Source organism: Salminus brasiliensis, chromosome 25 (assembly GCF_030463535.1).
Source record: "Salminus brasiliensis chromosome 25, fSalBra1.hap2, whole genome shotgun sequence".
In the NCBI taxonomy this organism is placed as follows: Eukaryota; Metazoa; Chordata; class Actinopteri; order Characiformes; family Bryconidae; genus Salminus; species Salminus brasiliensis.
The window spans coordinates 20772743-20798764 of record NC_132902.1 but is presented as its reverse complement, the minus strand read 5'-3'; the positions used below and the strand labels follow the sequence as shown (position 1 = coordinate 20798764).

The following is a 26022-nucleotide window of genomic DNA, read 5'->3' as shown; positions in this document are numbered from 1 at the left end:
AGAGGGGACACTCAGACTGACTGGCTGGGGATCAAAATGGGACGATTTTCATTCACATTTCCACACGACAGTAGTCGAGCCGTGTGTTGCCAAAAACCTGTCGATACCACATGCATTACGAGGTTGCGCTATAATGACAAAAATATTGGGACACCTGCCCACCTATGCAACTCATCCCAAAAGTATTGGATGGAGCACCAACCAGCATTCCAGAGAACACAGGTCCACTGCTCCACAGCTCAATGCTGGGGGGCTTTATACCTCTTTAGCTCACACCTGGCAATAGGATTATGCCCCAGAGAGTTCTGTTCTACTGGCAGTACGTCTCTGCAGGGACTAGGCAAGCTGTGTGTGTGAGCGCATCTGCACATCTGTGTCAGCAATAGGTGCAACTTAACGTACCTAAATGCATTCATTAGAAGGGGTGTCCACAAACATCTGGACATATAGTGTATATTATGATACTGGAAGTGAGATGGTATATTAGAGAAACCGGCCAAGAGATCCCAATAAAAAGCAGATCCGGATTTAATCACCTTTTCTATTCGTTAACAAACACACCGCTGATTGACAGCCTCAACCCCCCCTCAACTTGACAGTCTCAACTTGGAGAGTTGGGGATGAAGTGGGGAGGTGAGCATCCAACATCCTGACCTTACCAACACTCAAATACTCACAGTAATGCTTCAAGACCCAGTAGAAAGCCTTCTTGCCAGGACAGCAGAGACAGTTACTCCAACAAAAGCTGGATAAACTATTTTTTAACTAGAAAAACAATGAATGAGCAGGTGTCCCAATACTTTTGTCCATATAGTGTGTATATATAGCAACGCCGATGATGTAAAACAGAGCACGAATCCACAAATCCCTGACAAACCGAACCTCCACTTCGCACAGCCGTTCCTCTCAGGTCTGTAGTAAACTGAAGGTGTTTGCTGGTGTCAGTCTCAAAGGCAAGGTGAAGGAGAGCGAGGCGGTGGGGGGAGCGGACCGGAGTGCAGCGGGGCGGTTTCATTACAGCAGATGTTTGCAGGCAGGAATGTTTCATTACGACAGGAACAGGTTGGGAGGAATGTTTCATTAGAGGGGAGGAATATTGCGCACTGAGAGGTCTGCGCGTCAAGAAGCTCCAGAGGACGGTCTCACCCTCAGCCGCAGGACAGGTCAATAACAGAGAGTCACAGGATGTGAGGGTCAAACACATATCCCATACACACACACACACACACAGCACACTCGCTCTGTCCCTCACACTTACTCTCTCCCTGGACCCTGCACACCTTATTCCTCTTGGACCACCTCTTCCTAGCACACACAAAACACACACACACACACACACACACACACACACACACACACACAACGGTAACTACAGGAGCATTCAATTTGAGACTGTCTAACACACTGGCAAAGTTGAACAGGGAGAAAAATGGCCACAATTACAGAGGGCTGTCTCTCAGCACCCAGCCTGCCCTCCTCCTCCACAACACACTCACCTCGAGAGAGAGAGAGCGCACGAGAGAGAGAGAGAGAGAGAGAGCACACGCACACAAGAGAAAGAGAGAGAGAGAGAAAGAAGGAGAGAGAGGAGAAAAAAAGAGAAAATAAAGAGAACGAGAGAAAAAGGACAGAAAAAGGAGAAAGGGGTGGGAGAAAGAGAGACAGAGAGGGGGGTGGGAAAGAGTAGAAGAAAAAATGAGAGAGAGAGAGAAAGAGAGAAAGAGAGAGAGAAAGAGAGAGAGAGAGAAAGAGAGAGTAGAGAGAAAGAAAGGAGAAAGAGAGAGAGAGAATGGTAGGGGGAGAGAGAGAGAGAGAGAGAGAGAGAGAGAGAGAGAGAGAGAGAGAGAAAGGAGAAAGAGAGAGAGAATGGTAGGGAGAGAGAGAGAGAGAGAGATGGGAAAGGGTAATTACAGGTGAATGAGAGAAAGAAAGGAGAGAGGGGGAGAAATGAGAAAGAGGGAGAGAGAGTCAGGTAAAGAAAGAGACACGTGAATAAGGAATGGGGAAGAGTAATTACAGAAGAAATGAGAGAGCGAGATAGATAAGAGGTAAGATGGTGAAGATAGAAAAGAGTGACTAAGGTAAAGAAACAAAAAAAGGGGGGGAGAAAGGAACAACAGAGAGAGAGAGAGATGAAGAGGAGGTAAAGGTGTTGGAAAGAAAGAAAGAAAAGAGATGGGGAAGAGTAACTGTGTGAGAAAGAGAGAAAGAGAGAGAGATTAGAGAGAGGTGAAGGGAAAATAGCAAAGTGTGACTAAGGAAGAAATTAGGAGAAAGAGGAGAGAAAGACAAAGACAGAAAGAGGATGGAGACGAGTGAGGAGGAAAGAACACAGAGATGGGGAAGAGTAATTATGGAAGAAGAGAGAGAGAGAGAGAGAGAGAGAGAGAGGAATGAGAGTGAAGGTTCTAGCAGTAATGGAGTACAGAGGGGTTGCCATTTGTCAGCGGGTGGCGGAGCGGCTTGTCCGCTGGCAGTGGCTAATGTGAGAAGAAAATGAGGTGGTATCAGACTCCTGAGGGAAGACTTTGAAGAGAAAGAGAGAGAGAGAGAGAGAGAGAGAGAGAGAGAGAGAGAGAGAGAGACCCACAGAGTACAGTTACAGCAAGCCACTGCCACTACATCCACACATTTAACCCCCCCACCACCCCTCAACACACACACACGTTTTTGTAAAATGTTAGGACATGAAGATCTGCTCACAGTGCCATGCTAAGGTCTGGACACCCCTGGTCAGAATGTCTGTTAGTGGGAACAAGATCTAAGCGGGTAAAAGATCTGATATCTAAATGGTATGAAGTTGAAGATCAAACATGTTTTTAATATGTTTTAATATGTTTAACATGTTTTAATTTCCATCTTTTTTACTGCTTTAAAACAACAACAAAAAAAGGGAAAGGGCCTGAAGAAAGCGTCCAGCATGATCAGAAATTACCAATTCAATTCTCATCTGGCTGCTCTTTTGAGGACTATCCATACATTTGAGATGGTGTTCAGGTTGAGGGAATGTGAGGATCATGGTAAACCCATAACCACCCGTGAAATGTCCTCTGTGCCACTGGCAGCAACACAAGCCCAACGCATGATCGATCCACCCCTGTGTTTAACAGGTGGAGACGTGGAGGGCCCCAGGAAGTCCAGCGGACTAAGGCACAGTTACTATGATCAGAGGATCGCTGGCTTCATACCCACCAGCTAGGTATGTGGGGCTTTCCTCTAGGCATGTTGGCTGCCTGGCAATGTTGCAGTTTGAAGAATGAGCAGGTTGACTGCGCATGCACCATCATTGGTGTCGGGGTCATTGCATGCAATGTAGGGGGAAGATTACGTACGGGTTGGGTAATTGGCAGCCCAAATTGGTGAGAAAACGGGCTGAGATCAGACTTGTTTAGATGTTCCTTTTAAAATATCTGACCCTACGGGAAGCCATATTGCGTAGGTGTTGCTGCACAGTAGAACAGTGCACCACCACTCCAGAGTCTGCTTAAGTCTCCCTGAAGGTCTTTTGAGAAATAGGAGTTTTAAGCCAGTGCTGGACTTGATACTAAGAACCAGGTCAGTTCTCTTCTTGTTCTAATCAACCAGTTTAAATGTTGGGTTTTAATGTACAGGCTGGGCACCACTGTTGATATCCTGTGCCTGAACAGGCTGAGAGTTTCAGAACACAGTGTAGTTTTACGTTTGAAATAGTTAATGGCTACATTCCACTGTTTTTGTAAAATATTAATATTAATATATTGTCATTACACCCAGTACATCATTACATCTTTTTTATAGACATTTTACATATCTAAAAATATCAATCATTATTATTATTATTTTATGTTACCTAATTTAAACAGCTGGGCACTGCTTTAGATCTGACATGCCACCATAAAGTTGATTAGTTTTGATTATTGTTTTTTTTGCCATGATATTGATTTGTTTTAATAACACTCATGTCTTATTGCTTGAAGAGAAGATAACACTATTAATCAGAGGCTCCATTCCGCTTTTGTTGCTGCAGAGGAAATGAAAAGAAAAAACAAACAAACAAACAAAAATGTGGATATTGTTTCAGATAAAGGCCTATTTACTATTTTTATATTTGCTATTATTTTGGGCAAAATTTTTAATGTAGTGGAACCTTCACACCAAAAGATGAAGTTATGCATCCATCTGTAAGCTCTGTGAACTTAAATTTCTACCTTTTCTTTTTCTCTGCTCCTTGTCGACTTTTGCTCTCTGTAATTTCCCTCCTCCACATGAGGGCTCATTAGCGAGGGAAGCTATAGTTAGCGGTTCTCTGTACACATGAACAGAATATAACAAACCTACAAACCAGACCTTTCAGCTCTGCTTCGCCCTACATCTTCTTTAACCTCAGCATTGTTATAGTCAGGGTGTTGTTCTGCTGCTCGTCATATAAGCTTCTGTGTTTTGCTACGAACAGGATGAGCTGTTCTGTTCACGTCTTGAAGCTTGACCATTACAATGGACAACAGAGTAGGCTGAGACTGAAAAAAATGTATATACATGAAAGACGTCATTAATATATGTCATTAATATATGTCACTAATATATACGTGAAAGACATCTTTAATATATACAACCAACACTGCTCCCAGCGGACAATATACACACACACCTAAACTACACACACATGTTTAGGGAATAGAGGTCCCTCAATGTAAAAATACAATGTGCAATACCCCCCCCCCCCCCACCCACACTCACACACATGCAAAGAGTCATTTGCAATTAACTGTAAATAATCTGTAAATAATGTTGTTATTGCTTTTTACTTCTATTATTTATTTTGTGTATATATTGGTAATTTATCTACATTTTTGCATCTGAGTGTCTTGCTATTCCTTTTCTGCTGTGACACTGAGAATTTCCCCACTGTGGGACTAATAAAGGATTATCTTATCTTATCTTATGTGCGTTCGTTTTTTAGAAACTGCCAATCTTTTTTTGTGTGTGAACAAGCTTTTGTCTTGGTATTGAAATTGGTATTGAGAACCATAGAATTAGACCATAGAGGTATTGGTACAGACTACCACATTTCTGGCCATCCCTAGTCCCCGTAGGTCCTGTTTTCCCGGTCTTTGCTTTAAAATTGGGATATTCTGGTCCTGAAAAGACACAAAAACAAGCACACAAACACACGGCTCTACAGCTGTGCCTGTAAGAGGCAGGATTTAGCCGAGAGATAGCAGATATGTGTACGCTCATGTACGCAGGAGCGCTGCACACTACAGACACACACAACATTCAGGCCCGTGGGAGGCAAGATTAAGCTGCAAGATAGCAAATGTGCATTCTCATGAGTGCGCACACATTTCTCTTTTACTGCATGTACGAATGCACACATGCTTTCACACTAACACACTTTCGCACACACACACACACACACACACACACACACACACACACACACACACACACCGAATCTGGCAGATTAAGTCCCACAAACCCCTGTTCCAGGCTGAGTGCTCCCTCCTGACCGAGTCATCGTATTATCGATATTAAAAAGGAACACAATCTGATTATGCAGCGACGTCGCGAGACAGCGGCCGTCAGCCTCTTTCGCAACCACCATTCTGTTCCCCCTCTTCTGACGACTCGCGCCTGTTCCCATGCCAAATCATCCGAAATGAAGTGGAGCAGAAAATCTGGAAGGATCCATCACTCTTTCGCCTGAGGAGGAGCTATTAGCCAGAAAGAGCCATAAAACAGAATGCCCTCTGACTCTCTCCTGGGGGTCACTTCCTGCTCAGAAGGGTAGGGCCTGTGGTAGTATTGGTGGTGGTGTGTGTGTGGGGGGGGTCGTTCCAGTTTAATTACTCCATATTGACGAGGGATTCCTCCGGCCCCTGGGCTGATTTGCATTTCATTTCTGAATTATATTCTCTTGCGTAAATGTCAGCTCGCATTAGCCCCGCACCCCTTTGACATTATAAAAATTGATTAACGACATTAATATTGAAGCTTGCGGGACGGCCACGGCGGTGGCCCGGCTAGCCGGCCACAGTCACGCAGGGAAGTGCAGGTGTGTTAGCTTTTCTATGATACACTGCATGCGGCGTCTGCCGAAGCAAAATTAACGACCTCATATCGGAGACAGCCAAACGAATGGCTAGTCAGTTTATCAGCAAATGCTAACAAACCAACCACCACAGCTCGGCTATCCAATCCTCTCCGAAGGTGGGCAATTGGGACGGCTCAACTTTCAGCAAGTCAGCTAAGTGTAGCGCACTCTATCTTCTCGTGACACGTCAGCAGATGTTCAAACGCTGGATGCTTCGAGCAGCAAAACGATCCCTCATAAGAGGAACCGGCTATAGTGTTAAAGAAGCACGCGACCAAAAACGAGCATCTACGGCACGTCAACTTGATGACGGAACGTCCGGGAAAAAAACGTCTGCCGTGAGTAGGCGCTGTCGATTTGGGCCAAACGGATGAGCGGAGTCGGGGCAGACTGGACTGCGCGCCCATCATCGGTCAATCACTCCACTAGTTAGTCAGCAGAAAGCGAGCAGAAAATCCATTTCGCTGTGAGTTAGGTGGAGAAGGCAGGCCAGCGGAGTTCGCGCTAAAAGAGCAATGGAGCAATGCAAGCAGTGGAGAGAGAAATCGGAAACAAAATTAAAGGAAATACAGAAGAACAAAACAAGAAGTAATGAAACCTAATTAAGACTAAGCTGGAATTAGTGTAACCAGTGTAACAGTTTACTCTATACAAAATACACCAAGCTTGTGTAGATATCTCTTTGAAAACTTCAGATGCTCCTCCATTAAGGTCATATTTGGGCAGGTGTCGCTGCACAGTAGAACAGTGCACCTCCACTCCAGAGTCTGCTAAATCTCCCCAAAGGTCTGCTGCAGTTAAATAGGGTTCCATTTTGGCTTTCTAGGAATCCTACAAGCAGTTCTCTCAGAAAGTTTTCTTGGACTTCAACCTAAACTTGACCTCCTCTTAACTGCCATTTCTTAATCACACTCTAAACTGAGGAAACAGCTACCTAAACACACTTCCTACTTTTTTCCTATGATCTTCTTCTGCTTTGTGGACATCAATTATTTTAATGTTCAGAAGGCAACACAGCTGCTCAGAAGATCCAAGTGTTGCTGACTGTTGGGAAGGTAGTATTTAGAAAGCTTTGAACACACTTATCCCATATTTTGCATGCAAAGGAAATATGGAAACACAGAACAAGAAGAATAAAATAACCTTCAGTCTTCAGACCTAATTAAGATTCAGCTGTAAATGTGTTAGGAGGAATTTGCAGTGGAACTCGTTCACTGTATACAAAAGGCCTGTATGCATCAGGCTTGTTTGGATGGGACCTTTGCAGTTAATGGGGATTTCGATTTGGCTTTCTAGGAATCCTACGAGCAGTTCTCTCAGGTTTTCTTGGACTTCCAGACCTCAACTGGACCTCCGCTCATTTCTTCATTACTCTACAAACTGAACAAACAGCTACCAAAAACGCTTTGCTGTTCTCCTACAGTTTTTTTTTCTGATTTGTAGACAACAATCATTTTCATGTTCAGAGTGCTAGACAGTTGCTTAGAGGATCCACTGGCTGCTGATTTCTGGGACAAGGTTTGAGAAGTCAGAGTGTTTACAAAGCTCATATTAGCCCACATTTTCACAAGCAAGAGAAATACAGAAAAAAACAGAACCAGCAAGAAAAACACAACTTCAGTCGTCAAACCCAATTAAGACTAAGCCGTAGAAAGTCCATTAGGAGGAATTAGCAGTGTAACCAGTTTGCATCAGTTTGCAAAATGCATCAGGCTTGTTTGGATGTTCCTTTAAAAATAGATGCTGAGTTATGTTGTGAGGACAAAGCAAAGGTTTTCTTCTGATGACTCTTCCATGGATGTCTTTTTTTATGCAGGTGTCGTGGCACAGTATAACAGTGGACCTCAACTCCAGAGTCTTTAGTAATTAATAGGGGTTTGATTGGGCTTTCTAGGAATCTTACAAGCAGTTCTCTCAGAAGGTTTTCTTGGAATTTCAGACCTCAAAAAAACAACCCACCAACCTAATTTCAACCTAAACAAGATTCAGACTTAATTAATTCAACCTAACTTCACACCTTCAGCATCAAACATAATTAATACTAAGCTGTAAGCTGGTTCCTCTCAACTTCTGATGCTACATTCTAAGGTAAGGACGTAGCAAAGGTTTTCTTCTGATAGCTCTTCCATGAAGGTAATTTTTTGTGTGGGTATCACTGCACAGTCGAACTGTGCACCTCCACCGCCACAAAGCCTGCAAAATCATCCGAAAGGTCTTCTGCACAAAAGCATTGAATAACACACACCCTGCATGCAGAGGAATAGACAAATAGAACTAGAAAAACGAAGACACCTTCAGTATTCAAACCTAATTAAGACTAAGCTGTGAGAAGTCCATTAGGAGAAATTCACAGTGGAACCTGTTTACTCCGGAGAGCAATCTGAGGTAGCGCATTGGACATGCAGACAGGTCTATCTGGCTGGTCTGTTGGTTTCTGTCTGGAAACACGTCTCAGATAGAGCTGTACTATTTGAGGTCAGAAAGGAGCAGACAAGGAGACTGAACACACACACACACACGCTGAAGTAGAAAGAAAATAAATTCCACAGCAGACACAAACAACACTGCCATCTCAGGTGGGAGCAAAGAAGACCACTTCAGTAAAAAGGTGACCTGGATAGACAGTGTTTAATGTAATAAACACTCTGCCTATTTATTAGGTAGCAATCTACACTGTGAAGCAGTCGAACCTCATTCTCTGGTGTTTCCTCTGGGATGAATTGGAGAGCCGTATGTGATGAAACAATCTGAACCAAGTGGCTGGGAGCCTTCTGGTAAGTGATGTAAGCCAACAACCAGGAGACTGTGGGTTCAAAGCCCAGCACTGACTGATCGCTGCTCCAAGTTGTGCCACTGGGCAAGACTCTTCCGGTGCTGGAGACACCAGACTAGGCAAAGGATAAGCAACATTTCACTACACAATATGTCCAAATGTTTGTGGACATCACTTCCAAGGAATGCATACAGCTACTGCTGAAGTTGCAACCATTGCTGACATGCTGACACACACACACACACAGCTTATCTAGTCCCTTTAGAGAAGTATTCCATAAATCATTAAAAGGTTCTTCAAGCTCATACATCTCCATTTCAAACATGGTTTCTCTATGGCATTACTGAAAGTAGCATTTCTAGCAGCTTTATTTTTAAGAGTGTGTGTATTTTATTTTTGGTGCTTGACTGCAGTGCCATTAAATTTCCTTGTAGAATTTCATTTCACGATTCAGACACCAAGAAACTAATGGCCAACTAACATAACAGTGGTCAGAGACAATATCACGGCTTGGTTTGTGCAAGATCCTGCTTAAAAACACTCATTTAAAAAAAAAAAAAGCAAAGTCTGTACTAAAGGGCTTAAATATGGGCCACATCAACACTGCCAGCACCCCCAGCCTGTTCCATTCACAAAAGGCAGGATGCATCCATGGACGTCTGCTGTTTATGCCAAATTCCGACCCCACCATCTGCAGATACAAGAGGCTAGGCAACATTTGTCCAATCTTCAATCAACTAGTTTTGGAGTTTACATACCCACTATAATATCATTATTCTGACCAGAGGGCCTTTGTCTCTTACTGCTTAAGAAAACCTGCCTCAAGGTTTCTCAAGGTTCCTCAGAGATGCCTTTCATCACACCGTTGTAAACAGCTGTTATTTGCAGTATTTGTGATCTTTCTGTGAAATAGAATGAAGCTAGCCACCCTCTACTGACCCCCTCTCATTAGCAAGGTGTTTTCGCCCACAGACCTGCTGCTCACTGGATGCCATTTGTTTACTGTAAACTCTAGAGACTGCAGTGTGTGGAAACCCCAGCTGCTGCAGTGATGCTGGAGCCACCACATCTGGCATTAGCAATCATACCCCGGTCACACTTATTTACACTATGCGCCTCGCCTCTTCTAATGTTTGCACCAACAACAGCTAAAGCCTATCCATGTCTCCATGGTTTATGCACTCAGCTGCAGCCACATGGTTCGCTAACTTGCTGCAGGAGCTGGGTAATTGCACTAACAAGCAGGTGTATGAAATAAAGTGGCCACTGAGAGTCTGTGCATTGTATGGACTCATTCTCCTTGTTAAATAGTGCTTGGGCCCCCTGCAAATACTCATGGGTACCATGGGTAATGTTAGATATTAGGTTTTCACTGTTGCTTTTTAATTAATAAAGAAAAATGCATGTGGTGGCTTTGTTTACAAAAATTAGTGCTACCAAATCAAACATTTTTTTTGAGACAGCAGCTGCCCTTTACACAGTGAGAATTTCATTACGAATGCGGAATAAAGGTTTAAATTAATTACACAAGGTCGAATCAAATGAGCTTGCAAGTCATTTTTTCCCTTTTCCTGTAAAGTTGAGACCAAAACCTAAGTATTTAGTAGCCACAATATAATAGATTGAAGTCACAAGTTAAATAAATCTCATTGCCTTAATACATTATTTTGTGGCATCAATATATTATCTCATGACCACAATACATTACCTTGTGGTCTTAATATATAGTCATGCGGCCTCTATACACTGTCCTGTGGCCTCAATGTGTTATCTTGTGGCCTCAATTAATGATCTTGTAACCTCAATAAATTATGTTGTGGCCTCAAGATAATATTTTGTGGCCTCAAGATATTATCTTGTGGCCTAAATGTATCATCTTGTGGCATCAATGCATAATCTTCTGGGTCCAATACATTAGTTTGTGGCCTTGATATACCATCTCATGACCAAAACATATTTTTGTTGCCACAATATATTGGCCTCTGGTCAAAATACATTATCTCATGGCATCAATTTATGATGTTGTGGGTCGTTATACAATATTTAATTGCTTGTGAACAATATATTATCCAGAGGGCTCAATAATTTATCTAGTATCTAACAATAATCTATATAGTTTCAGTATATTATTGATATGGCATCTCAATAGCTCAACATATTATCTCATGAGCTCAACATACCATTTTTGTGGTTGCAATATATTATTACGTTGCCTTAATACATTCATTTGTGGCTTTGATGTATCTCTTAGCCTCAATACAATATCTTGTAGCCTTCATATATTATTGTGTGGCTTCAATATATTGTCTCATGGCCTTAATAATTTGTTTTGTGGTCTTAAGATATTATTTCATCGCCTAAACAGACCATCTTTTGTCATCAATACATCTTCTGGCCCCAATACATTATTTTGTGGCTTCAATAACTTATGCCCTCAACACACAACACATTATTTCATTTCCCTCAATACATTAATGTGGCTTTAATGTATTATCTCTCATATTATTCTCATATTAGTCTCATATATTATCTAGTGGTCTCAATACTTTATCTGTGGTGTCAATAGTTTATCTTGTGGCTCCAGTGTATTATATTATGGCCTAAATACATTTTTTTTTTGTGGCCTCAAAATATTATCTTGTGGCCACTAGAAACTATAATAGAAAAAGGTGTGCCTTCATCTAAAAAGGTTGAAAGCCAGTCTATTCAATCTGCAGCTCATGTGACCTCACAGGGCAGCTGAACATGCTTGGAGGAGAGTGCTGATTGTTCAATATGGTGTTTGTGAGCTGGCAGATGCCCAGGACAGTGAAAGAGAGTGAGTGACTGACTGAATGAGAGAGAGGAGGGCTGGCAGTCAGACAGACAAATAGTGACAGACAGGGAAGAGGAGAAAGCAGAAGAGATGGACAGAGAGAGACAGGGAGAGAGGCGAATATCGATTAAGGAGTTCAGATAGAGTCATGATCCGATTGATCCGGTGAGAGCAGCCACCGAAATGTCATGTGATTGATCTGTAGATGAGGGGAAGTGACTCAGAGTTAAATGAAATTTCACTCTAAGTGTTTCTTGAGAGGCAGCTACAGGCTAAAGTGAGCGATTTGGAGGCCTGCAAATTGAACGACAAGAGAGCCGCAGAGCCACTCGCAGGAAATGTGTTCCGTCACACTGCAATTAACTCAAACGCACAATCAACACTCAATCCCACTGCAATTAACTTAAACTCACACTCACAATCAGCACCAATCCTATTGCATTTACACGCACAGCATTACAAACCAGTAGGGTATTAAAGGGCATATACCCAGGATTAAACCAGATTCTGTACTTATTATTATTATTATTATTATTATTAGTTACATTATTTTTAGAGCTGCAACAACAAATCAACATGAGCCACAACTTCAATAATTAAAAAACGTTGGCACCGATTCACGTTAACGATCAGCTGGCTTGATGCCATTTGCGCATCCCATTTACATCACATGGCTAAAAGAGTAAAATACAGGTGCCAGAAACGGCCACACAGAAATCTGCAAGATCCTAAAAATGCACTTTTTATCATCATTTAAAAAGGTTTGCTATAGGACTGTCCTAGGTCAACACCTCGAGAAACATGGGGAAGTCTCAGCATGGTAGGTAACTGCACAAACCATTGTTAACCCTTAGTGACGAGCTAAATATAGCATGTTGTTGACTTTTCAGCTCTGTTTTATCTTAGCAAATATAATAAAAGCAAATACAATATACAGATACTCATCTCCATCAGGTTTGACACAACCTGAGTACAAGAAAAATTGTTTAGGTGGCTGTTTGGAAGATTACCTCCAGCCTGGGGACTTTTAAAAATGTTGTTTTGTGGACAACAATTAATTTTTTTGTGTAAAAAGGACAAGAAATGTTCCCTTTTTAGGGCCTTTAAGCAATGCAAAAACTGAATGCTGATTAATCACATATTAGCCTGAAAGTTAGAGTGGATGTGAATGCGCAGCCTGAACTATGACTGATTCATGCAGACAAAGAGTCTGTGTTAAGGGCACTACTTTAAAAAAACAACAACAACAACAACAACAACAACAACAAAAAAATGTACAAACACACAATTATCATGTTTAAATCGGCAGCCCTACTTTTTCAAATTAGAGATATTTAGCTAATGACAAACTAACAGACTGACAGACAGACAGACAGAGAGACAGAGAGATAGATAGATAGATAGATAGATAGATAGATAGACAGACAGACAGACAGACAGACAGACAGACAGACAGATAGATAAACCGACAGGCAGATAGACAGATAGATAAACTGCCAGACAGATATTCAGATAGACAGACAAACAGACAGATAATTGATCAATTTAAATCAAAATCACAATGGACCAACTAATCAAGAAAACAGTTGTTAGTCCATCCTAAATGTTTCACAACAATCACTGTTCAGTCCACAGAAGGAAAGAACACTGGAAAATAGCTTCTTTTAAATTAGCCCTATCTGTTCATAGTGTTTCTGTAAGAGTGCTAAGCGGTTGATGTAGCATGGTGGGTAACAACACCACCTTCCTCATGGTAGACTAGGGTTTGATTCTCCAGTTGGGCCAGCACACCACACTACACCAGTAAGAGTGCTTGAACAAGACTCCTACCAACACATTCACCTACCTGTTCAACATGCTAAAAAATGTCAATGTATAAATATATGTAAGTGTAAATGTGCTACTGAGTGTTTCAGCCTGGGCTACTTAATGAATAAGGTACAGCCAATCAAAACAGAGGGCATTTACATACACTGACTTGCCATGGGATATTATCCCAAGGGATAGTATCCCAAGTCAGGGGAGATGATTCCATGAAAACTGATCATGAAGTGTTGGGAATGCCCACATTTGTATAAGTTGTGAAGGTGTTAGCTAAATTAGGGTCTGAACACTGGCCAGTATGCTCATAACAAGGCGATGTGAATTGTACGGGAAAACATCATAGAAGGCATTACCACCCACAGTGGACAGTGGCAGAAATCACATCCACGTTCAATGCAGGAGACCGCGAACACATATCTTTAGCTTCCATGGAACATGGCAAAAGTCATGGGACACGATGACTAGTTCCTGTCCCAAGACATATGGCACATCAGTGTATTTATTGGCCTTAACACACCTTTTAATTCTAATGGATGAAAATAGGCTGAAAAATGTAGGATATGGGCTCGTTAAGACATGGCAAAAGAAGGGCAAATGATTGTGTGGGCTTCAGGGGGTGTAAAAGAATGCTGGAGGTAAGGTAGGCCACAGACAGTTGCTTAAGCTTTGCGGTAGTGAGGACCCTCCCAAGGCAAAAAAAAAAAGTGTTAATTTGCCCAAATTAAAAAGCAGGAAAGAAGAAAACTGTGTGAGCGACAATCAGTGCGGGAGTGAAAATTGGAGGGATGTGTGGATGGAGAAATACACGAAACAAGGGGGGGGAAAAAAGCCAGAGAATCTGCAGCGGAAAAAAAAAAAAAAGAAAAGCATCTTTGTTCATTCAAGGAACATAAATTACCCATGCTCTGAGGGGCTGCGAAAGTTTCTTCCTCCGGAGAAAACAAAAGGCTAATTTGTCTTCATTATTCCAAAACAAGGCAGCATTCGGAAATAACTGTGTTTTTCCCCTCTAACAAAGAGGATGTGCGGTATAAAAATCGCAAAACAATAGAGAGGAAATTAATTATATGGCAGACAGACATGCGGAGTGATAAGGCTGACGATGATGACAGAGCGTCACGCCGCTGACAAAGAACGAGCTCGGATCTGTGGGACAGAGGCAGTCAGAAGGAAAGGCCAAGGATCAGTCACACTGAGGAGAGACACACATACACATGCACATGCACTCTCCAACAGTTGAGTTCGACACCACATTAGGCAAGCTCGGGGGAAAACTCTGCAGACGGACACATCTTAATGCTCCTGCAGAGCTCTCTATTCACACGGCTTAATTCAAATAACACTTAATCCGCACTGAGTGGACAGAGGACTGGACTGCACTGCTTGGAGCACATTCGCTCCTTTGCATTCCACAGCTGCTTTAAACTGGAGACGGCACCAATCCAAGTATTGATATTAGACTAATTCAAGCAGAACATTTTGAACTGGATAGTAAAAAAAAGTTGTGGTCTCAATTTAGTTAAAAAATAAATAAATAAAAATCCCATTTGATTCTGTAATGAATGAAAAGTGACACAAAATTGATCACGTGACAACAACAGTGGCCAAATGTAGCCTAACATTAATAACCATAAGAACAACCAGGACTTTTAACACTATCGCATTACAATTCTTCTTGAATGAGGCTTTCAAATTATTAAAGTAATGAATTCACAATTAATCCCATTATTCACAGCAGCCACTTTCTTAATATGCTGAGTATTTCATGATAAATGGACCAATAGAAATGACCTAAAGCTACTTGGGGGTAAAATAAAAAACTCTTACATTAATTACATTAAAGTTAATAATGTGTTTTCCTTCTGTAAAGTTTCCATATATTAGAGTTTAATGCAATTGCAGCCTCGCACTCAGGTTCATACAGCTTGTGGATTCTTGTTGGAGTGGAGATTCTTCCTGTACACAGATGAATGTACCTGTTTTTTGGGGTAAACAGCTCAATAAAATGATTAAATATAAAACAGCTTTAGTTTCATATAAGTAATGTGGTGGGTTGTTAAATTCTGACTGTAGCATTGTGTTTAAACAAATTATGTAATGGAAAGAGTTCATTTGAATGCAAAAAAGAAGGAAACTCTTTACTTTGGAATGACTTGTCACTAAAAATATTTTAATATTTTTAACAAGTTTTCCTTCCCGATTTAGAAGGCCAACTGCCCAACCCACTCATTATGCTTACCAACTAAACACTTGCACTGCCCACAACATTGAGAGGGTGAAGGCTAGCACATGCTTCATTAGATACATGTGCAGTCAAATTGTGCGCTCTCAGGCTCTGGCTGCTGATGGCAAGCAGCATGACCTGGGATTCCCATTAGCAATCCTTAGATCATTACGTCAGTGCCGTAGCCCTGCTGAACCGCTCGAAGTTGATTTGTTTCTTTTTTTTTTTTTTTTCATTTTTCCATTTTTTTAAATTAAATTATAACTTGTAACAATGTAGATTTATATATTATAAAACATATACAACGTCATACAAGACATGTATGTGTCTATTACTCAGAACTCTGATTAAATAAGAACATCAAAAGATAAATCTCTTATTTAGATCCTTCCGCATCCTTTGAAGAACCGGGGAACAAATGTAATATTCCTAGATCACATTTTTTTGTAGTTTTGTAATCCTCCCATTTTGGTTGTTTTCCTTTCTATCCTCCCAATTCTTTGTTAGATTCCATTTTTAATCTGGAGACAATCTTCAAGCAAACTCTAGGTAGGATCTATGAGCTTTTAATTTCATATAAGCTGACAACTTTAGACGAGCTTAAACAAAAAGCGGGAAGGGGATTTAGATGACCTTGTTTCAGAAAATAATTCAGACTAAACAAGTTTCTTTTATCTATCAACAATATTGTGTTATACAATTTAAGGTAGTAAGGTCCGACTTCATAAGAGTACAGTCAGTCTGTCAAATCAGATCAAATTTGGATTGCACAAGTGATGGGTGCAAACAAGATCCTGCAGATGTATTACATACATTTTACATTTTTTGAGCATTATTTTGATACTTGCTCTAATACTACACTTCCTATGCTGCGTTATTTGGTGTTCTGCTGCTAGATGCTCATTTAAATGCAACTATAAATGCAACAGACTGGCCTTCTGCACTTTGTTAAGTAGGTGAGTAATATTGTTCAGGTGGAAAGATCCTCCTCTTCCCCCTACTTACTCTCAATGGATCAAAGAGCTTATGCAATGTCTTAAACTAGAGAATACGATTCTCCCTTCAAGGGCCTTGGCAGCCATTTCTGACATAAAAATATAGAAGCTGAGAGTGCAACCCTGTTATATTTATTTATTACTTATTTTATTTTATTTTATTTTATTATTTATTTATTTATTTATTGTGTCTTAGCGTGCTGGTGTTTCTCTGTTTTCCCCCTATTTCTTCCTGTTTCCACTACTCTGCTTTGAAAGTTTTTTGTGTTCCCTGCGTGTGACATGCTCTTTTCTCTGCCATTGGAATGCGCCGTTTGAGGAGTGGAGGCGGGACTTTGGGTTCATATGCGGAGTGATGTGGAAGAAAAAAGTGGCCGGGCTTGGGAGGTTTAAGGCTTCGTTTGGTGTGGCTGTCGGCCCTTTGCTATGTTGGGTTAAGCTTACGAACTGTTTTAACAGGAAGTTTTAGTCTTACGCCTTGCTTTAGTTTCATCAATGCTTTTATTCCTCATACTACTCTTCATACTCTTTTCTAATTCCGGGTGGACAGGTAAGAGTAGGCGTAGTTGTCCTTATGCATTGACACACCAGGTAATGGGCGAGAGCCACTTTTGTACTCATGCCAGGTTAGTAAATGGGGGTAGGCAGGGGGTTTTGTTTATTTCATTACTTTGGAACCAATTCATCCATCCGAATTAGCTGTAACCCACCATAATATACTCCCTGCTACTACTTTAGCCACATGTCTTGTACGTTCACAGACGTCTGCTTGATGCTTACATTGCTTGTGTGAATGAATAGGCATTAAAGCATCTGTATCTTCACGGTCCTCAGACCTCACACATCCCATTACGTCTGCTTACACTACCATTAAAGGGGATTTGTAAGAGCTGCGTCTAAGATTTGAGTATGTATAAGGTGAATATGAGGTGGGTGGGGTATGTGGGTTTAAGGGAGTAGGATCCTTGGCGTTTTTTTGGCTTCATTTAAGAATCACCTACAGCTCTCGTCAACATCTTCAACACATCGCACTTTTTTGTTTGTTTTTTGGAAAAAGCCCCAACTCCAAACTTTTAAATAACAGCATATATATCAGTATATATCAGGCCTCTGCCCATGGCCAGTGTTACAGTATCAGATTTAGAAAAGAGAAAGTGCTATGAAGCCATTTCTACAAACATTTATTAAGAATTAAAAAGCCAGGGCCTACTTGCATGACAATGAGGAATCTACTGGCCCTTCTGCACTGGCATCGAACTCTGAGTCAGCTTTCTGCACAGCGCCCTTGCTCCACTTGTGCCAAAAAGGGGAACTATCCAAGCCTATTTCAACCCTGCTTTGGGCCCCAGTGAGAGGAGCTCCAGATACTGATAATGCTTAATGAAGCCTGTGAGCAAGCTGCTGCCCTGAAAAAGTCAACATTTAATGAACTAATCTGAAGCTCACCAATTAAGAGAACATTTTCTCATGCACTTTCTAAATTTCACAGCTCACGTTACATCCGGCGTGAAGCTAACACTGCATTCCATGATAAGTACAGAGCAGCAACAGTCAAACATGGTGGTGGAGGTAGTGTGATGGTACGGGGATGGGAACTGGAAAACTTTATTAATTGACAGAGCCATAATTTTTTGCTGGTTATCTGCCCGTGATCCGGAGTTCAAGCGCAGTTGGGTTACGCAGCAAGCCAATGATCCATTGTACAAGGGTAAGCTCACCTAGTCAAAGTCCTGACTCGAACCCCATGAATGGTTCATTATAGGCAGTGTATTCTGTTTCATGGCTATGGGTGAATAGGGAGCGGTCTCTCTGAACTCTTCAGTGAGCCATCCAACAACCCTATCACCCACCCGCCCACCATTCTCCCAGACGAACACACAGCACACAGCGAATCGATGCTGGAGACAAAGGGGCTTCTGGCAGTGGTGAGGTCTGGTGAAAGGCGATCGGCACTTAACTCTTTCATTTGCGAGGTAATTAGCGTGGAGAAAAGGCTTAATGCCACAGCAGCCGCAGCAGCCAACAGAACTCACACGCTAATCTCCAACACAAATTGGATTTTCTTAGAAGGGAGAAAACCTGTGTCATGTGATGTCAAATCTTACTTTACAGCACACACACATACACACACACACTTCGCTAGCTCTGTTACTTTCTCAGTCACTCACTCACATAGAATCTCCCTTGGTGTTCAGTACAAACACATGCACTAATTTTCCTAAATATATACACATACAAAAACATGGCTACACTAAAATTTGCCTTTTTTTAAGTTATTTAAAATTACTATTTAATTATTTAATTTTTTTTTAAACATTTCTACTTGTATCCAGTTGTTTTATCATGTGTTACAGAATAACGTAATAATTTACAGACGGAATTTCTTTAAATGGGTAAAAATTGTGGCAAAATGAGACAAATAATCCAGGAACGATTCAAAAACAGCAGCAATTTATATGGTACACTACATGTCCAAAAGTTTGTGGACACCTGCTCCTCCAGAGTTGCTTTTGAAATCAAGAATGGTAATAACAGGGAGTTTGCTTTCCCTTTGCTGCAGTATCAGCTTCTACTCCTCTGCAAAGGCCTTAAACTAGATTTGGACCATTTGCACCTATGTGGATTAGATGGCATTGGGCCATGGGAGCATTAGTGAAGTCAGGTGCTAATAATAATAAGGGGTTGGGTACCGAAATTACATTTAAGGGTGCTGACCAAATTATGTTGGTACTACCGAGTACAGAATCAACTGGAGCCAAATTTCAGTTTCAATACAACACAGTCAGGGTGGTGGAGAGCCAAAAGCGGTCTCAAGTGTGGTCTCAACACTTGAGCAGACAACTATCTTTACAATATTCATACAACGTGTAACGTGAAATGCAAAGCTGACCATGGCAACTCTTTGAACCTGAGCAAACACCTGGATGAACACAAGATATATCTAAAAGCTGATCATGTATCGTATTTAATAGCCTAAAAGGCCAGGTCCCCCACAACACCTGCCACTAATGTTAGCAGCATGTCTGCGGCCAATGCTGAAGAAGTTGAACCAACCATGAATGACAAAAATTTAAGTGAGGAAATGACAACTTCATCAACATCTTCAGGGAACCATCTCCAAGTAATCCTATTTGGGAAAAACACATAGAAGTATGTGCTTATTTTGCCATTAGATCTCATTTCCTTCGCTCACTACACACAAATCCCTGGGTTTACTTTGAGCTGGCACTTTCGTTTCGTGTCTCTGAGTTGCTACACTGCTTAAAATTCATGCTACGGTCTTCTATAGCGTAATACAGTTATGCAGCAAAACCAGCACAATCACTTGGCACGCCCCTCTAATGACTCCTGATTTAAATTAAACATGGAGAAGACCACACACACACACACACGGGTGCCAAACGTGCCTTTACAATCTCGCTACACTATTGCTGAATACGTAAATGCTTTCTGAGGTAAAACTGCACTGAAACACACTAATCTGTCCCCGCTGCCACGACTCGTATCGCCTGTTTACTCCTGCCTTTAACAGCATTCCATTAACCGACTTAACCACATGAAAATACAGGTGTAAACACCCCCAAAACACACTGTGATCAGATTACAATCGGATCACTGTAAACCATACTCAGAGGTGGTCAGGGACGGATCTCGTCCACATTAAACACGAGTGTCAGCGGACTGTGTTTCTTGTGATCGGATTCTGCCAGGCAAGCGGGAATACATCTGGCAAAAAACAACGTACACTCTTTCGTTGTGTAGGTTTGTGCTGATTTCCGGTAGATGAAAGCAGTTTTACAGATTTTGTTCCTTTGTGGTTTAAACAGCCCGTTGCACTTTCTGAATGTGAGAACCATCTAGAACATTTTTTTTACATGGTGTTTTGATTAGAAACATTGTTCATTGAAAGCAACACAGAAGTGATGTACGTTGTTTTTTACACAGGAAATTAAAACCAGATCTCGTCTGTTCAGAGTGGAGACGCATTTTGATGACAAGTGTAAACAGAATCCGGTCAAAATGGATCCAGATCCTATCCAGATACCAAACGCATGTTAATGCCCTGGAGACAGAACGGAGACTATAGGGGTGGTTTTGTGAAAGGGGGGGGGGGGGGGGGGGGGGGGGTTACAGAGCTGTTATATTTTGTGTGGTGTGTAAAATGTTCATATATAAAAGGAACAAAATGTTGAAATTGAGGCATTTGGACTTTTTATTACAACTGAAATTACTGACAAAGTACTGACCGTACTGACAAAAGTAGCACTGGGTATCGGTTCTAATATGAACAGTACCCAACCTTACTGATGATGGATGATTAGATTAGAGATATTGTCTGGAGCTGCAGCACTCTAGAGAAGTCCACCACCAGTACTGCAGGGTTCTATACCCCTCTATCTACCGGAGGGCTTCGGGTATGGTGACTTTAGATACACCAGAGTGTCCTGTTACACTGGGTATACTGAGTCCTGTTAATTATATTAATCTCTTCTTTTTAAATATTTAGTGAATAATTATTAAAAATTACAAAAAAATAAATAAATAAATAAAAAGACCAGGATAGAAAAACAGGCCAGAATGGAAAAAGCACTCTCTCTCACTCACACCCACATACTACTGCCTATTTCTCAATTTTCTGTCGCCCTAACACACACACACAAAATAACGAGAACAGTGGGACAGAAATACAGTTTCATTTGAGCTCAGTCCGATGGCATTGATAAAACACACTCCAGAAGGCTGCTGAAGCTGCTGCCAGCCGCTGGGCTCTCTCCAGGACCTAATGTCTTATTCATGCAGAGCGCCTAAAAACAGCCCACTCCTCATACAAAACGCAGGTACTCAAGCTCAGGCTTACCGGAAATGGCCAATCACCTCCTCTTTTGTTTTGTGGTCAGCCGAGGTCCAGGTTTTGTGTGTGAGTAAGTGTGCATGAGCATGTGAGAGTGTGTCTGTGTGTGTGTGTCAGTGTGTGTGTGTTTCCGGTGAAAGAAAAGAAACAAGTTATTTTGTCTGCGCCTGAGAAACATGGTATTTTCCACAATCTTTTTCACGATAGATAACAAAGGCTTTTTTGCAGCTGTTGTAAACACACACCTTCTCTCACACAGCCAATTTGTTGGAGCTCGGAGTGATAATGGGACATCATCGCACTGGGAGATTTTATGGAAAAGCTATTTGTTTTTTGGCAACCATCCAACATTCCCTTAAGCTAACCCCATGAGACATGAGAGCCCTGAACTTGCACAACAAATGTGGACTAGAAATATATGAATATATACAATATATATATAAAAAACTGGTATCTCCAAAATGTCAACTTTACAGGACACGGAACAAACCTTCCTTATTTTCAACAGAAGTCAAAAAGATTTAAAAGTGTAAAAAGATTTGATGCAGAGTCGTTCTGGAGCATTTCTATTGGTAAAATCTGAAGAAGAAGAATTTTAAGAATAACTTCCAGATTTAAATTAGGTCAAAAAGTGAAAAACATTCAAATTGGAGATAAGAGTTTTTATGACAGCAAAAATATACAAATAAAATTATATTAAATAATTGAGGCAGTTTAGGTTAATAGCAAAAATGTAAACATTAAAGTGTTTAAATGCTTAAAGACTACATTCTGCCTCCTACTCAGCCTCTGCCTTCTCAGCATGTTTACAAAATGCATGTGATGGGGTCCGAGAATGATCGTGCCGAGGCGGGGCTTAAGGAGGAGCGAGCACGGTAGAAAGCAACCAATCCCACAATCAATGTGGGAGTGCTAACAAAAGCTGGATGTGGTGTTTTTTACTACGATAATGATCTCAGACATTCACACCGTGTCTCAAACCGCATGTCTGTCCACTGCTGTGTGTTTGTGTCTAGCTTGCCTTACCTAATCCACGTCATCAGCTCCACAGTGTCTGGATCATAAAACTCCCTCAGTTCAGATAGTTCTTCTGACAGTTTGGGCCAAAACTGCGCGCACACACACACACACACACACACACACACACACACACACACACAGAGAGAACAAGAGTAAGTAAATTAAAGCAGCCATGGATGAGAGAGGAGAGAGATGTGATCTACATAAACTACACAGGTATAATCACAGTGTAAATGTAAAGTACATGGCTAATATTATGTAAAGGTAAAGGTTCTCATATTTGTCACTGTACAGCGAAATGTGTCCTCCGCATTTAACCCATCTGTGGTAGTGAACACACACACACACACTAGTGAACTAGGGGCAGTGAGTACACACACACACAGAGCGGTGGGCAGCCAACCCCACTCCCTGGGAGCAGAGAGGGTAAAGGGCCTTGCTCAAGGGCCCAACAGTGGCAGCTTGCCGAGCCCGGGAATCGAACCCACAGCCCTGTTATCGATAGCCCAGCGCTCTAACCGCTGAGCCACCACTGCCCCACTGCCCCACGTAGGACTGAATGTAGGAATTAGCTTGATGAATTGTGTGTGTGTGTGTGTGTGTGTGTGTGTGTGTGTGTGTGTGTGTGTGTGTGTGTTTTGACTGATGTACAATAAAACACTAAAAAAAAACGCTCACAGCAAAAAAGGTTCTTTGAGCTTGAACTGAATTCATTTAAATGAGAAACTAAAAGGGAGGAAGAGAGAGAGAGAAGAAAGGGTTAAGGTTAGAGGGTGAATGAGAGAGGAAAGAAAGAAGGGGGTTGAGAGAGAGTGTGTGTGTAGAGAAAGAGGGAAAGAGAGAGAGAAAGAGGGAAAGAGAGAAAGAGAGAGAGAGGGTAAAAGTGAGAGAGAGAGAGAGAGAGAGAGAGAGAGAGAGAGAGAGAGAGAGAGAGAGAGAGAGTATTGAGCACAAGAATGAGAGAGAGTGTAAGAAATGAGGTGTGTTACACACATACACACACACCTGTACTTCTTCGGACGCACTTGTGTGTGTGTGTGTGTGTGTGTGTGTGTGTGTGTGTGCGCGCATGGTCTGTACTCTGTTGACGGAGCAGAATTAGCCCATCAGGGGGAAAAACACAAATCCTCTTAAAAACAACAAAAAGTGTGAGAGTGTGAGCGTTTCTGCAGTGAGCTTTTCTTCATGGTGTCTGAGCTCAGCGCAGTGCTGCCCGCTGTACTGCTGGCCACGCAGATTAGCCCAGTATGCAAATTGAAAAATGATAGCCCTGCTACAAATGTCTTACCTTGTAATAAAGGAACGCCAGGACCACGATCGGAACGGAGTACCTGACCAGCCTGAGCTGTGAAAACACAGGAATAACACTTTAACACAGAGCAAGAACAAAATATAGAAATGCATGGATTTCAGTTTTTCTTTTTTTTTCTTTTTGGAGGTTCTCAGACTTACATTATTACTACACTGCCACCTAGTGGAGAAACGTGCAAGTGCATGCTGTTGCACTGCTGGGGAAAATCTGATATTAAGCATTCACTGGAACTAAATCTCCACTCACATCACACAGGAGGTGTGAAGCAACTCTCGAGATACAGCTTCAGCCTGAGATACAATCTGTAAGCTTATTTTGTACACTTCCACCTTTACATGGACTCTGCTGCTTCTCTTCCATGGCTGTGATGTTATCATATCTGGTAACGTCAGGGGTGGTGGGAGAAAAAGGAGGGGGACCAGAGCTGGATGCTTCTCTGCAAATTTGAGCCTGTATGACTGGACATGGCATGATGACCTGGAATCTGTGTAAGGCGAGGCAGATTTGATGGTCATCAAACTGGCCACAAACTGCTGTCCTACTTGTTTAGGATATATGTGTTTTAAGGTAGCACTGTTCTGCTCTGTCGTCTGTGTTTCTGGTCATTTTACCACCCCGTCACATACATTTTGCATTAACAGAAGCACATTCCTGCCATCAGATTCAGAGCACTGCCATTTATAACACTGTAAACAAACACGGCTGCCCCTGTGAAGCTGTAGTAGCTCGCCAGGTCCTTACTGGAATTTTCCGTTCCACCTTAAATAGTGCAGAAATTACAGGCACCAGAATGCAACTACGACTCAAATTTAAGGTGGAATTTCTGCTTTAGACTATGTTAAAGAGCCCAGTTAATATTTTAAAAACCCTTTACATCAATCAATTCCAGTGAAGTGAGGTCATGAAGGATCACCACTGGATTAAAACATACAAAAAAAGCTAAAAATAATAAAAACATACCACAGGATTCCTTATCTGACCTTATCTGCATGTACAGCCAACTGATTCCCCACACCACTCAGCAGATGATGTTCAGCTGACCACCCCATCACATCACATGTTAAAAGACTGGTACAGACAGCCAGAACGCACTTGCATTAGGGTTACCTGGCCTGCAGCACCTGCATTCAACCAGAGCAGCTCAACGACCAGGTTTGTTACTGATGAATCTACAGCTACTCCACTGCACAAACGCTAGGCATTACTTCAGCCTGGACACGGCCCCCCTGGAGCTCTTACCTAAGCTTTAGCACTGCAGTGGAATGGCATTTTCTGTGTGTGTATGTGTGTGTGCTCTAACCTTAGCTTTAGTGTTGCAGTGGATCACTCTCAGACACAGCGCCCACACCTCCTTGCCACAAACCCCCAGGGCAGCGAAAGCGCACATATGACCGGTCCACAGATACTTCATCCTGAGGCCAGAGGAAAAAACAACCTTGCAGTGTTTCTGGAGCTTTTTTGTGATGGAAAAAACAGCACCAGACATGGAGAACACGAGAACACGATATCCACTGACAAGACCACACTGTGCAACCTGTTAGTATTCAGAAGACGCCAGACCAAAAATTCAGAGTGATGTATTGCACTTTTTTTCAGAAAAATAATTCACTCAGCATTATCGTTTCTTCAGAAGAAGGAAAGAGGAAAGGCCTGCAGCTCGTGGCTTTCTCTAATAAGATGGAGATTAAAGATTAGAACTGGTTTGAGCGACGGCAAGAAAAACTGATAAGATAAAAGAGATCGAATTTCAGCAAGAAAGAGAAAGAGCTGAGAGTGTGTAGGCAGGGCCTGGGAAATAATAATAATAATTGAAGAAAGGAAGGGATGTTAACATGAGGGAATCTAAAGGGAAAAACTTTAATATTAGTACTTTACTTTGTGTGAACTTTGCTACTGTTCTATAATTTATACGCTTACTGCAGAACACTGCAAGGCACACTCTTGCACACTTCTTCTGCACCACTGTTACAGTGCATTCTTCCACATACAGCAGCCTTTATTCATCAAAGTTGCAGATCGCCGCTGTCCTGCAAAACTCTTGTATATCCATTTCTGTCTTTTTTTTGCATTTTTAAAGTATTATGAATCTGACAGTTCTTATTACTGTGTCAAAATGTTATGTTTTTTATTTATT

The 26022-nt window shown here is 41.7% G+C and overlaps 1 protein-coding gene across 3 annotated transcripts in view; it reads right to left on the bottom strand.

The window, feature by feature from the left end:
* The window catches only part of dpy19l3 (dpy-19 like C-mannosyltransferase 3), a 64116-nt gene that overhangs the window by 15121 nt on the left and 22973 nt on the right, over positions 1-26022 (bottom strand). For all 3 annotated transcript variants that reach the window (XM_072671674.1, XM_072671675.1, XM_072671673.1), the window contains 3 exons: positions 25189-25300; positions 23865-23921; positions 22583-22665 (listed from right to left, as the gene is read on the bottom strand). In XM_072671674.1, coding sequence (XP_072527775.1) covers positions 22583-22665; positions 23865-23921; positions 25189-25300 — 252 coding nt within the window. The remainder of the gene's footprint in view (positions 1-22582; positions 22666-23864; positions 23922-25188; positions 25301-26022) is intronic.